The sequence below is a fragment of the Ascidiella aspersa genome, chromosome 1, assembly GCF_963924565.1.
Source record: "Ascidiella aspersa chromosome 1, kaAscAspe10.2, whole genome shotgun sequence".
Taxonomy (NCBI): domain Eukaryota; kingdom Metazoa; phylum Chordata; class Ascidiacea; order Phlebobranchia; family Ascidiidae; genus Ascidiella; species Ascidiella aspersa.
In genome coordinates this window covers 16680585-16698817 of record NC_139447.1, presented here as the reverse complement: position 1 = coordinate 16698817, position 18233 = coordinate 16680585, and the positions used below count along the sequence as shown (strand labels likewise).

Below are 18233 nucleotides of genomic sequence, written 5' to 3'. Positions count from 1 at the left end.
TAGAAGCAGAAAAACTTTCATACATAATTCGTTCATATTCGCTTGCTTCGTCCAGCTTGTGATGTGACGAAGCGACTGACCGCCTGCTGCGTTTAAAAAAAAAAATCAAAATAAAGTAAAAATTGAAAATAAACACTAAGCCCTGAAAATATACCCCCTGACAAAATATACAACAACCGCACCCCCGTCTAGTTAAATATTTGTTTTTAAATTATACTTTTTCCACAGTTTTAAAGCTTCGAGGAGAATGTCCACCAGGCTTTATTAATCCACCAAGATGCGATGGTAATAAATTTGTTGGAAAATAAATATTTGACTCAGTTTACCAGATATTTTGGAATAATATTTTTGTTTTTACAGAAATCAATGAGTGTATCCCTAATCCATGTTTAAACGGTGGAATGTGTACAGATCTAATTAATGGATATAGTTGCACATGCCCATTTCCAAATGGTGGACCAAGCTGTGAAAAACGTGAAATTATTAACATAAAATAAAAATATAAAAGTTGCCTATGGTTGACTAACTTTTGTTTTTAGCATGCATATCACCCCCAGTTCCAAATAATGGATATTTCTCTCCAAAACAATCTACACCTTTCTATGATGTGTCTGTTACTATAAACTATTTTTGTAACTTTGGATATACTTTGGAAGGCTCTGATATGAACACATGTTTATTTACTGGACAATGGAGTACAACTGCACCAATCTGTTCCCTTATTGGTATTTTATGTTTGTAATAATTTTGATACAATATTACTGTTTTGCGCTAATGTCAATATTGACATTAATTATACACCGGATTGATTTTATGATTTCTTATTATCTAGAGTGTGCTGACCCACCAAACTTAGAAAATGGTCAATATTATCCCAACAAGGTTCCAGCCCTTTATTCGATTAATGAAGTTGTTTCATATACATGTAATGATCCCTACATTCTTGATGCTGCAACAACATCAATCTGTCAAGAAAACGGATTGTTTTCGCCAATTTCTGCCACATGCAGAATAGGTTTGTGTTTTAAGTGCTGTTCGCTTTGATAACACGTATTGCCTTTATTACTTATCACAAATATGTTTTTAAATCTAAATAATGATTAACTATAGAAAAGTATCAATAATAATTAAAACACATTTTTAGGTTATTTTTTGTTGTAGGTTTAATGGTTATTATTTAGTTATTGTTATAATGCAATCCATTTTAAATTGGATTTCAACCAGTTTAAATTATGCTTATTTCCATTTTACTAGTTTGCAAAACACCACCTACTTTACCTGATGGCACATTTTCTCCTGTTGCACCTTCTTCTATCTATGAAGTTGGCCAAACACTTGTATATACTTGTAATGATGAATTTCAGTTAAACGGAATAAGCAATGTGGTGTGTGAAAAAAATGGAGAATTTTCTAGTCTTCAAGCATCGTGCTCTGGAGGTTAAGCAATTACTTGTAATGTTTTTATTAGGGGGAAGAGTACTACAAAATGTAATAATTACTGTAATTTTTTCTTGCAATTTTTATTCAAAACTTGCTTTATTAGTTTGTGGCCAACCACCTCGTTTGAAGCATGGAAACGTGGAATCTATTTCCAAATCATATGTTGTAAATGATGTTGTTTCATATGTTTGTAAAAGTGGTTATGTGTTAGAAGGCGATTCGACAATCAGATGCAAAAAAAATAGACAGTTTCAATCCTTAAGGGCAAAGTGTGTCAGAGGTAAGTATAACAAATATTTAAAAAAAATTGAGTAACTTCTGTTCATTAAGCAGCTTATGTTTTTTATATCTTCTATACAGTCTGCTTCAACCCCCCTTCTCTTAATAATGGATTTGTCCTATCTGAACAAGAGTATTTTCAAGTAAACGATTTTGTGCAATATGATTGCAATGAAGGATATATATTGGAAGGAGAAGATAGAGTGAGATGTCTTTCTAGTGGACGTTTTACCAAACTCAGAGCAACATGCAATAAGGGTATCTATTTACTTTTATTATAATATATATTTTGTTCACAGCAGGTAACAGAAAGCTCAGGGGCAGACTTTGACAACTAGATTTAATTAAGCTTTATAAATTCAGATTAAAACTTCAACCAAAAGACTAAAGTATCGATTGGCAAAATAGCATTTTTGATAAAACCTACATTAAATTAACTAGAATTGCAGTACATGAGCCATTCACAAATTGGATTTAGAATTAGAATTAATTACATTTTGCTGTAATCCTTTGAATCATATAGTTGTACAAGTTTGCTTGTGGACATATTGTTACAGTTAAAATGCAAATTGATTATAAATTTATAATTAGCCATATCTTTCCATTAGCATTGTAAACGGGTTCCCATTCCTTGCTTATTTCATAGATTTGTGCTAATCTAACTAAAATGTCTTAAAAAATATTACTTTTTTTTTCCTTCCAAAAAAGAATACCTATTTTTTTTATTCTGTGCAAGTTTGACCATAGTCGATGAATTATCTTCAGTCCTTTCGTCAGACTATGTAAACATTGTATACTACTATTTAATAGCAATGGTTTGTTTCAAAACATACATTGCAATCTACAGCATTGCAGCTTGTGCCTTGGGGTCAGTAAACTTTCTGTTGCAGTATGCTAGTCAGGACATTGTCCATTGTATGTTTATCTTAGGGCTGATTGTGTATTAAATACATGCGATTTATATTACCTATTGAACATAATTAAGAAAATATGCTAATGTAAGCACATTTTTGTGATGAGTCGGAGAATGAAATGTCAAATCAAAATTTAGAACTAGCCTTTTAGTTCTTTTTCTTCAGGGCAACTACCTATTTTAATGCTAAGTATGTGAAATCCCTTTATAAGGTATTTATCAACAGCCAACGTCGTGGCAACAGTTTTGTCAACAGAGCATATTTTACACAATGAGAAAAAATACTTTATTTAATATGGGCAATGAATTTTCACAGTTTGTTCTAATCCTGTGAGACTTGAGAATGGACAATTTACACCTGTACGAGATCCATCAGTTTATGAAATTAATGAGGTTGTTACTTACACATGCAATGATGGCTTTGCACTAGAAGGTGGAAATACAATAATTTGTGAAAGTAATGGCAAATTTGGTGATCTTACTGCAAATTGCAAACAAGGTAAATTTAAATGCAATATTTTACCAGAATTTGTTCAATACCAAAAAGTTGTATTTCTAATGTTTAATAATAACATTAACATCTGAAATGTGGCAGTGTCCTGCTATCATAGAAAAATGTTGCACTATTTTTATATTTGTGAATCTAATAAATATATCTACTTGTTGTGGTTTAATCTTTGCAATGCTTATTTTATTTACAGTTTGTTTGAATCCCCCACTCCTCAACAATGGACAGTTAACACCTGTAAGGAATCCACCAATTTTTAATATTGATGAGGTTGTGACTTATACATGTAATGATGGCTTTACCCTATATGGTGGAAACACAATCACTTGTGAGAGTGATGGCAAATTTAGTGATTTTACAGCAAATTGCAAACAAGGTGAACTTTTGTTTATTTTATTTGCCATTGCTTTCTAAAGGCATTGTTACTGCTGTTGGGCAAGAATTTATGTTTGTAACACAGTGTTTTACTATACATACAATGAGTGCAAACAATTTATATTTTCATAAAACACAGTGGTTTTAATACTGCAGAATATTGTGCATCTTAGAGAATGTACCGCATTTATTGTATATGGGTTATCTTTTTTACAGTTTGTTCTAATCCTGTTGAGCTTGACAATGGACAATTTACACCTGTACGAGATCCATCAGTTTATGAAATTGAAGAAGTTGTGACTTACACATGCAATGATGGCTTTATACTAGAAGGTGGAAATACAGTAACTTGTGGAGTTGATGGCAAGTTTAATGAACTTACTGCAAATTGCAAACAAGGTGAACTAAATGCCATATTTTACCAGAATTTGTTCAATACCAAAAAGTTGTATTTCTAATGTTTAATAATAACATTAACATCTGAAATGTGGCAGTGTTCTGCTATCATAGAAAAATGTTCTACTATTTTTATATTTGTTAATCTAATAAATATATGTACTTGTTGTGGTTTAATCTTTACAATGCTAATTTTATTTACAGTTTGTTTGAATCCCCCACTCCTCAACAATGGACAGTTAACACCTGTAAGGAATCCACCAATTTTTAATATTGATGAGGTTGTGACTTATACATGTAATGATGGCTTTACCCTATATGGTGGAAACACAATCACTTGTGAGAGTGATGGCAAATTTAGTGATTTTACAGCAAATTGCAAACAAGGTGAACTTTTGTTTATTTTATTTGCCATTGCTTTCTAAAGGCATTGTTACTGCTGTTGGGCAAGAATTTATGTTTGTAACACAGTGTTTTACTATACATACAATGAGTGCAAACAATTTATATTTTCATAAAACACAGTGGTTTTAATACTGCAGAATATTGTGCATCTTAGAGAATGTACCGCATTTATTGTATATGGGTTATCTTTTTTACAGTTTGTTCTAATCCTGTTGAGCTTGACAATGGACAATTTACACCTGTACGAGATCCATCAGTTTATGAAATTGAAGAAGTTGTGACTTACACATGCAATGATGGCTTTATACTAGAAGGTGGAAATACAGTAACTTGTGGAGTTGATGGCAAGTTTAATGAACTTACTGCAAATTGCAAACAAGGTGAACTAAATGCCATATTTTACCAGAATTTGTTCAATACCAAAAAGTTGTATTTCTAATGTTTAATAATAACATTAACATCTGAAATGTGGCAGTGTTCTGCTATCATAGAAAAATGTTCTACTATTTTTATATTTGTTAATCTAATAAATATATGTACTTGTTGTGGTTTAATCTTTACAATGCTAATTTTATTTACAGTTTGTTTGAATCCCCCACTCCTCAACAATGGACAGTTAACACCTGTAAGGAATCCACCAATTTTTAATATTGATGAGGTTGTGACTTATACATGTAATGATGGCTTTACCCTATATGGTGGAAACACAATCACTTGTGAGAGTGATGGCAAATTTAGTGATTTTACAGCAAATTGCAAACAAGGTGAACATTTGTTTATTTTATTTGCCAATGCTTTCTAAAGGCATTGTTACTGCTGTTGGGCAAGAATTTATGTTTGTAACACAAGTGTTTTAGTATACATACAATGAGTGCAAACAATTTATATTTGCATAAAACACAGTGGTTTTAATAATGCAGAATATTGTGCATCCTAGAGCATGTACCGCATTTATTATATATAGGTTAACTTTTTTACAGTTTGTTCTAATCCTGTTGAGCTTGACAATGGACAATTTACACCTGTACGAGATCCATCAGTTTATGAAATTGAAGAAGTTGTGACTTACACATGCAATGATGGCTTTATACTAGAAGGTGGAAATACAGTAACTTGTGGAGTTGATGGCAAGTTTAATGAACTTACTGCAAATTGCAAACAAGGTGAACTAAATGCCATATTTTACCAGAATTTGTTCAATACCAAAAAGTTGTATTTCTAATGTTTAATAATAACATTAACATCTGAAATGTGGCAGTGTTCTGCTATCATAGAAAAATGTTGCACTATTTTTATATTTGTTAATCTAATAAATATATGTACTTGTTGTGGTTTAATCTTTACAATGCTAATTTTATTTACAGTTTGTTTGAATCCCCCACTCCTCAACAATGGACAGTTAACACCTGTAAGGAATCCACCAATTTTTAATATTGATGAGGTTGTGACTTATACATGTAATGATGGCTTTACCCTATATGGTGGAAACACAATCACTTGTGAGAGTGATGGCAAATTTAGTGATTTTACAGCAAATTGCAAACAAGGTGAACATTTGTTTATTTTATTTGCCAATGCTTTCTAAAGGCATTGTTACTGCTGTTGGGCAAGAATTTATGTTTGTAACACAAGTGTTTTAGTATACATACAATGAGTGCAAACAATTTATATTTGCATAAAACACAGTGGTTTTAATAATGCAGAATATTGTGCATCCTAGAGCATGTACCACATTTATTATATATAGGTTAACTTTTTTACAGTTTGTTCTAATCCTGTTGAGCTTGACAATGGACAATTTACACCTGTACGAGATCCATCAGTTTATGAAATTGAAGAAGTTGTGACTTACACATGCAATGATGGCTTTATACTAGAAGGTGGAAATACAGTAACTTGTGGAGTTGATGGCAAGTTTAGTGAACTTACTGCAAATTGCAAACAAGGTGAACTAAATGCCATATTTTATAAACAAAATAAATAAACCCTAGTATGAAGAATATTCAACTTTTGTTTGTGCTTTTTTTATATAGAAATTGTATATTGTTTGCTTAATATTATCAAATTTTATTTCCATAAGTGTTTTATCTTAGTATGTTATCTAGGGATTGGCAGTTGAAGTTAATCGTTAGGTAGTTTTGGACTCTGTTCGTATTTATCAACTTAATAATAGATTACCTTTGTTTTGATTTAATTTTTTGCAAAACTACCTACAGTTTGTTCAAATCCCCTCCTCCTTAACAATGGACAATTTGCACCTGTACGAGATCCACCAGTTTATGAAATTAATGAGGTTGTGACTTACACATGCAATAGTGGCTTTGCCCTAGATGGTGGAAATACAGTAACTTGTGAGAGTGATGGCAAATTTAGTGAACTTACAGCAAATTGCAAACAAGGTAAATTTAAATGCAATATATATTTCACAAGAAATCAATAAACTACTTCATTTAACTGTTGTTTGTGACTAATTTAAAACACATGAAATAGTGTATTTTATATTGTTTGATCACTACCATTATGTCGTATTTCTAATGTTAAATAATAGTATAAACATCTAAAATGTGGTAGTGTCCTGCAATCATAAAAATGTTGCACTATTTATGTGACCCGAAAAAAAAAAATTTTTTTTTGGACACATGTTGTTTTTGTCTGAATTATTATGTGGCCCGAAAAAAAAAATTTTTTTTGGACACATGTTGTTTTTGTCCGAATTATTTATTTATTTATTTATTATGTGGCCCGAAAAAAAAAAAATTTTTTTTTGGACACATGTTGTTTTTATCCGAAATATTTTTATTTTTATTTTTTTCAGTCAATTTTTTTGTTGTTCACTTTTGACAAGGAAAAAAACATAGTTGGAACATGAAATTTTCACAACTGGTAAATACCCTCCCAAAGTTGTTTCTAATATAAAATTTTTGTGCACAAGATCTAAGGGGAGGTTTTTAGGGGGGAAAAACTGTCATTTTTTACTAATTTTGGTTTTAAGCACTTTTCAGAGATAAAAAAATGTAAAAAAAATCTGATATATTTATGGATGATGGATACATGACATATACATTGCTAAGTAACAAATTTTAAACCTTACCCCTGAACTTTTCATCCGGGGGGTCAAAATGCACAACACTTTAGGAAATTTCAATGATATATTTACACTAGAAGGAAATGACATAAACATCTAAAAATTTCACAAATGTTAGAGAACCATTTAAAGCTGATGTTAAAATAAACATTTTACCTCTTGAAAAAAAGGGGAGTAATTTAGGGGGGTAAAATTAAAATTCGGCCGTTTTTGTGTTTAGAGGTGTCTAAAAAATTAAAGAAAACATTGTTAAATAGTTTTCAATTATAAAGACAAATTATAGATTGCTCATCAGGCCAATTTTGAACTTCAATTTAAAATAATTAACCTATGAGGGAAAATAACTAAACAAAAATATAGAAATTAAAGTGATTTCATTCATAGAATAAAAACTGGAAACAGAGTGGTGTACATTGCCTCCACAATTTTTCATTTCAATCTGCGGCGGTAAAATATGTTGTTTTGTAAAAGCAATAAGTTAATTTACTAAGAGAAGCCTCTTTTTAAAAGGCAAGTCGCACGTGCTTAGTTTCACTGAGACAAGCCACTTCGCACAATGAATGTTGCACGCGCTGGACAAAAAAAGCACAGTAGGCAGCCAGACGCTTCGCGGCCAGAATAAAGCAAGCGATATGAACAAATTCTGCATTGAAGGTTTTCTGCCGCTAGGTTAGAGTATGCAGCTGTAAAGAACTAAATCGATTACGTCACACTATTGACTTTTGTCCCCAATGAGAGGCGTACAGGGGTGCAAGAAAAAATTGTCAAATATTTTTTAATTATAAAGACAAGTTATAGGTTTGCTTCGCAGCCAAATTTACATTAAGACCACTAGCAATCAATCTTGTAAAAGTGCACCATGTCCAACCTATACCACGCAACTTCGGGCCACATCCGCTTTTGCCTGCTAAAGCACCGAAACTGGAAGCACAACATTGGGAGTATATGGACACTGACAAATAAGACCCGTTGAAAGAATGTAGAATAACTAAGGAATGACACCCTGGTAAAATATAGTAGAACTGCGCTGTACCCCCCTGGTATAATATAGTAGAACCGCACCATACCCCCTGATATAATAGAGTAGAACCGCGCTATACCCCCTGGAAAAATATACAAAAACCGCACACCCTGTCTAGTTTATTTTATTTTTTTTTTTCAGTCAATTTTTTATGGCTCAGTTTTGACAAGGAAAAAAACATAGTTGGAACTTGAAATTTTCACAACTGTTAAATACCCTCCCAAAGTTGTTTCTAATATAAAAAAAATTGCCTAGGTTCTAAGGGGTGGTTTTTAGGGGGGTAAAACTGTCATTTTTTGGTAATTTTGGTTTTCGGCACTTTTCAGAGATGAAAAAATGTAAAAAAAATCTGATATATTTATGGATGATGGATACATGACATATACAATGCTAAGTAACAAAATTTTAAACATTAGCCCTGAACTGTTTATCCGGGGGGTCAAAATGCACAACACTTTAGGAAATTTCAATGATATATTTACACTAGAAGGAAATGACATAAAAATCTGAAAATTTCACAAATGTTAGAGAACCATTTAAAGCTGATGTTGAAATAAACATTTTACCTCTTGAAAATAGGGGAGTATTTTAGGGGGGCAAAATTAAAATTCGGCCATTTTTGTGTTTAGAGGTGTCTAAAAAACTAAAGAAAACATTGTTAAATAGTTTTCAATTATAAAGACAAATTATAGGTTGCTTCACAGCAAAATTTTGACCTTCAACTCAAAATAATTAACCCATGGGGGAAAATAATTAACCAAAAATATAGAAATTAAAGTGATTTTTTGATGGAAAAAAAATTGCAAACAAAGTGGTGTACACTGCCTGGCAGATTTTTTATTTAAACTTGCGGCGGTAAAATATGTTGTTTTGTAAGAGCAATACGTTAATTCACTAAGAGAAGCCTCTTTCTAAAAGACAAGTCGCACGCGCTTAGTTTCACTAAGACGAGACACTTTGCTCAATGGATGTTGCACGCGCTGGACAAAAAAAGCACCACAGGGAGCCAGCCGCTTCGCGGCCAGAATAAGGCAAGCGATATGAACAAATTCTGTATTGAAGGTTTTCTGCCGCTAGATTAGAGTAGATAGCTGTAAAGAACTAAATCGAACACATCACACTATTGATTTTTGTCCCCAATTAGAGGCGTATAGGGGTGCAAGACAAAATTGTCAAATATTTTTCAATTATAAAGACAAGTTATAGGTTTGCTTCGCAGCCAAATTTATATTAAGACCACTGGCTATCAATCTTGTAAAAGTGCACCATGCCCAACCTATAACACGCAACTTCGGGCCACATCCGCTTTTGCCTGCTAAAGCACCGAAACTGGAAGCACAACATTGGGAGTATATGGACACTGACAAATAAGACCCGTTGAAAGAATATAGAATAACCAAGGAATAACACCCTGGTAAAGTATAGTGGAACTGCGCTATACCCCCCCTGGTATAATATAGTAGAACCGCGCTATAACCCCCTAGCAAAATATACAAAAACCGCACACCCTGTCTAGTTGTTTATTATTATTTTTTTTCAGTCAATTTTAATGTGGCTCACTTTTGACAAGGAAAAAAACATAGTTGGAACATGAAATTTTCACAACTGTTAAATACCCTCCCAAAGTTGTTTCTAATATAAAAAAAATTTGCCTAGGTTCTAAGGGGTGGATTTTAGGGGGGAAAAACTGTCATTTTTTGTTAATTTTGGTTTTAGGCACTTTTCAGAGATAAAAAAATGTAAAAAAAATCTGATATATTTATGGATGATGAATACATGACATATACAATGCTAAGTAACAAAATTTTAAACCTTACCCCTGAACTGTTTATCCGGTGGGTCAAAATGCACAACCCTTTAGGAAATTTCAATGATGTATTTACACTAGAAGGAAATGACATAAAAATCTGAAAATTTCACAAATGTTAGAGAACCATTTAAAGCTGATGTTAAAATAAACATTTTACCTCTTGAAAAAAGGGGAGTATTTTAGGGGGGCAAAATTAAAATTCGGCCGTTTTTGTGTTTAGAGGTGTCTAAAAAACTAAAGAAAACATTGTAATACAGTTTTCAATTATAAAGACAAATTATAGGTTGCTTCACAGCAAAATTTTGACCTTCAACTCAAAATAATTAACCCATGTGGGAAAATATTTAACCAAAAATATAGAAATTAAAGTGATTTTTTTATGGAATAAAAATTGCAAACAGAGTGGTGTACAGTGCCTGGCAGATTTTTCATTTAAAATTGCGTCGGTAAAATATGTTGTTTTGTAAAAGCAATAAGTTAATTTACTAAGAGAAGCCTCTTTCTAAAAGGCAAGTCGCACGCGCTTAGTTTCACTGAGACGAGACACTTTGCACGATGAATGTTGCACGCGCTGGACAAAATAAGCACAGCAGGGAGCCAGCCGCTCGCGGCCAGAATAAAGCAAGCGATATGAACAAATTCTGTATTAAAGGTTTTGATTGGTGTAGATAGCTGTAAAGAACTAAATCGATTACGTCACAATATTGACTTTTGTCCCCAATTAGAGGCGTATAGGGGTGCAAGAAAAAATTGACAAATATTTATTAATTATAAAGACAAGTTATAGGTTTGCTTCGCAGCAAAATTTATATTAAGACCACTGGCAATCTATCTTGTAAAAGTGCACCATGTCCAACCTATAACACAACCAACTTCGGGCCAAATCCGCTTTTGCCTGCTAAAGCACCGAAACTGGAAGCACAACATTGGGAGTATATGGACACTGACAAATAAGACCCGTTTAAAGAATATAGAATAACTAAGGAATAACACCCTGGTAAAGTATAGTGGAACTGCGCTATACCCCCCTGGTATAATATAGTAGAACCGCGCTATAACCCCTTAGCAAAATATACAAAAACCGCACACCCTGTCTAGTTCACATTGCTGTGCTCTAGTGCTGGGCCTTTTAGCATTGCGGACCGGTTTAATACTGAAATTTTGTCATGGACCGGCCTTTAAATATTATTATGGGGCATTGTTTCTATGATTTTATTCTACTGCAGTTAAGCTGCGAACGCTTTAACATAAAAAACATGATATTTTTTACCTTTTTTTTCTTGGTATATAATATGTACGGGAGGTTAGAGTTTACAATAAAGAATGCATTTTTGGATGTTGTGAAAGTGCCATGTAACTCATTTTATATTTGTTATTCTAATAATATATTTAACTTGTTTTGGTTTAATCTTTGCAATGCTTATTTTATTTTAAGTTTGTTCAAATCCATCACTCCTCAACAATGGTCAATTTACACCAGTGCGAGATCCATCACTTTATGAAAGTAATGAGGTTGTAACTTACACATGTAATGATGGCTTTACACTAGAAGGTGGAAATACAGTAACTTGTGGAAATGATGGCCAGTTTAGTGAACTTACAGCAAATTGCAAACAAGGTAAGTTAGATGCTATAATTTATAAATAAAATAAATAAACCCTTGTATGAAAAATATTCAACTTTTTCATTATTATTTAGGAACCCAAAATAATGTATTTTATATTGTTTGATTAATATTAAAAAAAATTGTATTGCTTTACGTTTTAATAATTGTATTTATCTAGGAATTGGCAGCTGAAGTTAATCAAGAAATAGTCTTGCACTCTTTTTTTATGTTTTTTGATCTAATAATACATTAACTTTGTTGTGACTTAATCTTTTGCAAAACTACCTACAGTTTGTTTAAATCCCCTACTCCTCAACAATGGACAATTTACACCGGTACGAGATCCACCAGTTTATGAAAATAATGAGGTTGTAACTTACACATGCAATGATGGCTTTACACTAGAAGGTGGAAATACAGTGACTTGTGGAATTGATGGCAAATTTAGTGATCTTACTGCAAATTGCAAACAAGGTGAATTTAGAAAATGTTTGTTGCAAAAAACTTTAGTAAGCCTTAATAAGTTGTTGTTCTGTTTCGTTTTTATCAAAATCTAGTTTGAAATTCATCCAACAATATTTCAACTGTTCATTGTAAAATTTACTCTGCAGGAATGCTCCAGCCTGCTGGTTGTAGTTTTTACCCATTCCCTGGTTAAATGCTAACATTAGCATTATAAAGCGTTTTGGGAAAATAGACAGCTAAAATAAAAAAAAATCTCTTAATTTGAAAAATATTTAAAAAAGTCTTTCATCCTTTATTGAAAGGGTCGAAACTGCTAAACGTTTGCATATTTAAACGTTTAATATTATTAATATGAAATATTTTTCAGTGTGTTCTAACCCCCCACTCCTGAACAATGGAGAATTAAGACCTGTAAGAGATCCATCAATTTTTAATATTGATGAGGTTGTAACTTACACATGTAATGATGGCTATTCATTGGAAGGTGGGAATAAAGTAATTTGTGAAAGTGATGGCAGATTCAGTGATTTCACAGCTGTTTGTAAACCAGGTAATTTTGAAGGAATTGTTATTTTTGTCTGTGTATGTTTGCTTTTTATATATTTCTGTGTTATATTAAAACAAAAACAATGTTGTACTGTATTTATTGCTGATATATTTTAGTAATATCCTGTCCGGAACCAAGTGGATTAAGAAATGCAAACTTTTCACCTGTGAAAGATCCACCTGTATATAGTGTAAATGATGTTGTTACATACACTTGTAATGATGGATACAGGCTAGATGGTACAGAAACTGTTACTTGTCAAGATACTGGAGAATTCACAAGTTTTATGGCAATTTGTGTTCTTGGTAATCATTTTTATTGCTATTGAATTAGATGTAAAAAATATTTTAGCAATTTGCTGAATTAGAAGACACTAAACAAAAATCATTTTTTCAAATTTCTAATGATATTGGATTGACATTGTTCAACTTACGAAACTAAGCTTGTAAGGCTTTGTCGAGTATTTATAATAATAATGCTGTATGTTTTGTATGACGAAAACTTTATAAAACAATGACAATAAACAAAGTAATATTAGGTTATATTCTTAAGATAAATTAATTGTTTTACTTTTATTTAAAACTGGTTTATTGTTGTAGATTGTTTAATAACTTTTTATTTTTGTCCAGTTTGTTCTAATCCTGTTGCACTTGATGATGGTCGATATGCCCCAGTTCGAGATCCATCAGTTTATGAAATTAATGAGGTTGTGACTTACACATGCAATGATGGCTTTACACTAGAAGGTGAAAGTACAGTAACTTGTGGAATTGATGGCCAGTTTAGTGTTCTTGTAGCAAGATGCAAACAAGGTAACCATTATTTTTGTCTTTTTTTTAATGTCTTCTGTTTGTTAATAAATTATTATTATGTTTATAAATTTTAGTTATATCCTGTCCGGAACCAAGTGCATTGATAAATGCAAACTTTTCACCTGTGAAAGATCCACCTGTATATAGTGTAAATGATGTTGTTATATACACTTGTAATGATGGATACAGGCTAGATGGTACAGAAACTGTTACTTGTCAAGATACTGGAGAATTCACAAATACGATGGCAATTTGTGTTCTTGGTAATCATTTTTATTGCTTTTGATCTATAAATGAATAATATTTTTTTAATTTGCTGTTTTAAACAATAAATATTTTTTAACAACAGTCCTGTAGTTCATTCTTTAAGCTAAAAACTTTACAGAAGCAGAATCTCAAAACAAATTATACCTGGGTTATTTTTTTTAGATAATTTTATTTTAATCGTTTTAAAAACTCATTTATTACTGCAGGTTGAATAATAACATTTTTTTTATTTCCAGTATGTTCTAATCCTGTTGCACTTGACAATGGTCGATTTTCCCCAGTTCGAGATCCATCAGTTTATGAAATTGATGAAGTTGTGACTTATACATGTGATGATGGCTTTTCATTGGAAGGTGGAAATACAATTACTTGTGGAATTGATGGCAAATTTAGTGATCTTACAGCAAATTGCAAACAAGGTATTTTAGTTATAGGTGTGGAAATTTATGTTTATGTGAAGTAATTTGCTTGATTTCACTGCTGTTATGTTTTTTTGTGTTTACTGCCATCAATGCCATCTAGTTAAATTTAAGTTGCCATATATAAGCAGAATAAATATAAAAAATAGCTTGTAAAACAATAAAGATAGTTTGCAGGCTCTAGTGTTACAGAAGGTATTGTTCTGTTTGTTATGATGCTATTTGTCTTGGAATGTAACCATGCCACTGAAGGCAACGACTTCTTGGTTTTGTTGCAAGTGTTTTTACGATATGTTTTAGGAAAAAAGAATGTTTTTATTTTGAGAATAATTAATTATTTATAGTTATTTTATTACAAAACATAGTAAACTAGATGTTGGTGCAGTTGTTGTATTTTCAGGGCCTAGTGTTTATTTTGTGTTAGCTGGTTGTTATAAATAGTGTTACTTACCATGGTTACTTATAAATATTATTAATTTCACTTTGGTTTGTTGTGTATATGTTGTTTGTTGTATACATGCCATAACTTGTTTCTGCAAGCAAAAACAGAAATTGGCCGATTAATTTCTTATACATTAGTTTGGTGAAGAATATGCAAAATTAATTTTAGAATCATTTTGCAATTAAAATATTATTTATTTTTATTTTTGCCGGTTTAAATCAAAATCCCATTCCCAGACACATGGCACTTGACGCCTAAAAGCTGTACCTTTAAAAAAACTTTCGAGCACTTTCGAACTTTTTTGACTCATGGTCTAATCTGGCAACATAGTTCATGAATGACATATAAATAATGCTTCTAGCAATGCTTCCCTGGGTTCTATGATGGGTGAAACTTTATTACATGGCCTTGCCCCTCATCTATTACCGTGATAAAAAATTCAATTACGAGAGGATAATGAGTACAGCCATGTTATTAAATTTGGGCCAGCTAACATGTTTAAAGAGCAAATATATATTCATTCTCTTAAAATGGCTTTATGCCTATTGTTTACTATACTTTAGCAAACTACTCTGTAAATGCATTTTTCATGCCTTGGTCCGTGCAATCACTTGTAAAACAGAGTTTAAATCTGTTTCAGGAGCTAACAGAAAGGTCTACTTTACCACCAGATTTCGCATTTAAAAAAATAAGTAATAAAAAAACAAAAGTGAACAATCTGCAAAACTCTTTTATGTGCCTACTACGCCAAGTTTAAACCAAGTATTTTGCTTGCTGCGTTTCAAAACAGGGGCGAGCAGAGAGGTGTACACTGCAACAAGATTTCACTCACATACAGTTTAAGTTGACAAAAAATATAGTTCGACAGGCTCCCAGGACCATATTTGGCATGTGGGCCTTTTCAAGCTGAGCCAATTTCAAAATCCCATGCCACGCCAACTTTTAAAATAAGGTGCAATGAATGTACGTCGAACGACGGTACGACTATCACGTGGCCCACAACTACATGATAACACTAAGCTTTTCAAAAGTAACTCGCGGGCAACTTAAAATGGCTCTGCGGCCCACAGTTTGCCGACCACATGCTCATGTCTGAAAATTTGATTGTTTTGCGATGTATACTTTTTCTATAAAGCTCCGACTGAAAATTGGTCTGATACATACCATAGGAAACCAAAAAAGAATAATGGCAAAAACAGGATATGTCGGGAAAATAAATTTTCAGCCCATATAACTAAATATATCACTTGAGTCTGAAGATTGATTCATTATTTGGTTGTAGATATTTGATGCTTTGTTCACTGTGCATGCACGTTTTACTAAGAAAATTATACTTTCAACTTCCATATATATTTTTAATTCCAGGTATTTTGGGTAAACATAGCGGTCTGATATGATCACAACTTGTAAAAAAGCAATATTACATTGGTAACATATAATCAGGCCTGCATTAATGAACTTTACCAAATAGGTTAAGGAGATTTGCTTATTAAATGCTACCGGGTAACCATTTTTTAATATTTTTTATAGTATGTCTTCAGCCTACTGATATTATTAATGGATTTTACTTGCCTGTAAAGGATCCTTTACAATACAATATTAATGATGTGCTGACATATTCATGCAATGATGGATATAATTTGGATGGCACAAATACAGTAACTTGCCAAAGTGATGGAAAATTTAGCACTCTTTCTGCAACGTGTGCTAAAGGTATTGTTAATGTTATTTTTTGTTGATTAGTTAAGGGGTGTGCAACCTGCAGTCCGCAGAGCCTAAATATGTGACTGTGTCTGGTTTAGTTTTATGCCTGAGACATGAATACACTCATAATTACAAACAATAAAACTTAAAGTTTGAAAACCTGAGTAAAACCAGGAACAGATATTTTACAAAGGAATATATATTTCGCCTATACTGGCAACGTCAGTTCCTATAAAGGAAAGCTGACTTATATTCAATAAGAACAAGTCGCAATGGAAAGGGAAAAAAAGAGAAGTTCTTATGGCATATATTGTGTAAAATGGGCTATCTTATGCAAGGTAAAATCATTTTTTGCATTTTTTTTTGTGACATTAGGTATTTTTAACCATTTTGTTTCGCTAAATTCCAATTGACTCATTGGCGGCTGTTCCAAAAATTCAATTTCAAAACATTCCAAAATTGCAGGTTTTGTATTCAAATTTATAGATGTGTTTAACAGCATAGTGCCGTAAAAGAGCCGCTTTGTTGTTCTTTTCCTTCTAGTTCAATGTTTTCCATGTTGCTCTATGACCCCTTCATCTAGTTGAAAACGAGTTCTTTGTTTGTCCCACGTACCTTGCCCAACAAAGTTTACACATGTATATTTATATAGAAGAAAAATTTAGAAAAAAAGTATGAAGCAAGAAGTTTATCAGACCAAAATAAAATTCTATTTCTAAAACTGTTTTTTCAGTTTAGAAACTTTTTTTCTAAATCGCTTACAATTACAAGAGTATTTTTAAAAGTGGTATTTTTTATTTAGGCTACTTAATAAGGCTATTTTTGCTTTGCTTTAATATATACATACAAATGTTTTATTCCTTGTTGAAATAAGTTGTTGTAAATGTGTTTTACAGAGTTTCTAAATAGTTGTTTTTGCACAGATTGCACTCAGCCTTCTGATCTTCCTAATGGAATTTATTCACCTGTTAATGATCCATTGCAATATAATGTTCATGATGTTCTTACATATTCTTGTAATACAGGATATAAATTAGATGGTTTAAATACGGCAATATGCCAAAGTAATGGCCAATTTTCTACTCTTTCTGCTGTTTGTTTGCAAGGTGAGTCCTTTAGTTATGCATGTAATGTGTATACTTTTTTGTAGAAGTAATTTAGAATGATGGAAGTTTTATTCAATAAGCTTTTTTATTGTTATGTTTCAGTTTGTACTCAACCTCCTAATCTTTCTAATGGGATTTATTCGCCAATAAATAATCCTTTACAATACAACATTAATGACATACTAACTTATTCTTGTGATGTTGGTTACAAGTTGGATGGTCTAAGTACAGTAACTTGTTTAAGTAATGGTCAGTTTTCAACCTTTTCCGCCACTTGCAAAAAAGGTAATTTAGAGATAGATTGGTTTGTAGTAAATGCTAATTTAGTGATTTGAACTCATGTAAATATTTTGTAATAAATATACCCTAATATAATATTGTTTTTTTGTCACAATAAATCAATTGTGCTCAACCTGGGGTCCCATAAGGGTTTATGAAGCAGTTTTATTGTGACTGCGAGTCAGTGATGCTCTTAAAAAAATAAAAAATGTATTTTTGCATGTGCTTTTTATGCACCTATACGTGTTGGACATAACATACGGGAATAAAGGATAGCCAAAATGGTGGTTTAATCTCCCACACAGCTTCGAGCTCAAAAGCGAGTGTCAAAGATAATAAAGAAACAATAAAAGT

General features: G+C 32.0%; 1 protein-coding gene across 1 annotated transcript in view; it reads left to right on the top strand.

Moving 5' to 3' along the window:
* LOC146168086 (CUB and sushi domain-containing protein 1-like) overlaps positions 1-18233 on the top strand; it is a 71482-nt gene that overhangs the window by 17040 nt on the left and 36209 nt on the right. Inside the window, exons 8-34 of the mRNA XM_083386207.1 lie at positions 229-285; positions 361-474; positions 540-725; positions 833-1015; positions 1255-1437; positions 1544-1720; positions 1801-1977; positions 2949-3131; positions 3334-3516; positions 3732-3914; positions 4116-4298; positions 4514-4696; positions 4898-5080; positions 5297-5479; positions 5681-5863; positions 6080-6262; positions 6533-6715; positions 11668-11850; positions 12130-12312; positions 12671-12853; positions 12967-13155; positions 13480-13662; positions 13737-13925; positions 14166-14348; positions 16321-16503; positions 17418-17600; positions 17703-17885. Coding sequence (XP_083242333.1) covers positions 229-285; positions 361-474; positions 540-725; positions 833-1015; positions 1255-1437; positions 1544-1720; positions 1801-1977; positions 2949-3131; positions 3334-3516; positions 3732-3914; positions 4116-4298; positions 4514-4696; positions 4898-5080; positions 5297-5479; positions 5681-5863; positions 6080-6262; positions 6533-6715; positions 11668-11850; positions 12130-12312; positions 12671-12853; positions 12967-13155; positions 13480-13662; positions 13737-13925; positions 14166-14348; positions 16321-16503; positions 17418-17600; positions 17703-17885 — 4749 coding nt within the window. The remainder of the gene's footprint in view (positions 1-228; positions 286-360; positions 475-539; positions 726-832; positions 1016-1254; positions 1438-1543; positions 1721-1800; positions 1978-2948; positions 3132-3333; positions 3517-3731; positions 3915-4115; positions 4299-4513; positions 4697-4897; positions 5081-5296; positions 5480-5680; positions 5864-6079; positions 6263-6532; positions 6716-11667; positions 11851-12129; positions 12313-12670; positions 12854-12966; positions 13156-13479; positions 13663-13736; positions 13926-14165; positions 14349-16320; positions 16504-17417; positions 17601-17702; positions 17886-18233) is intronic.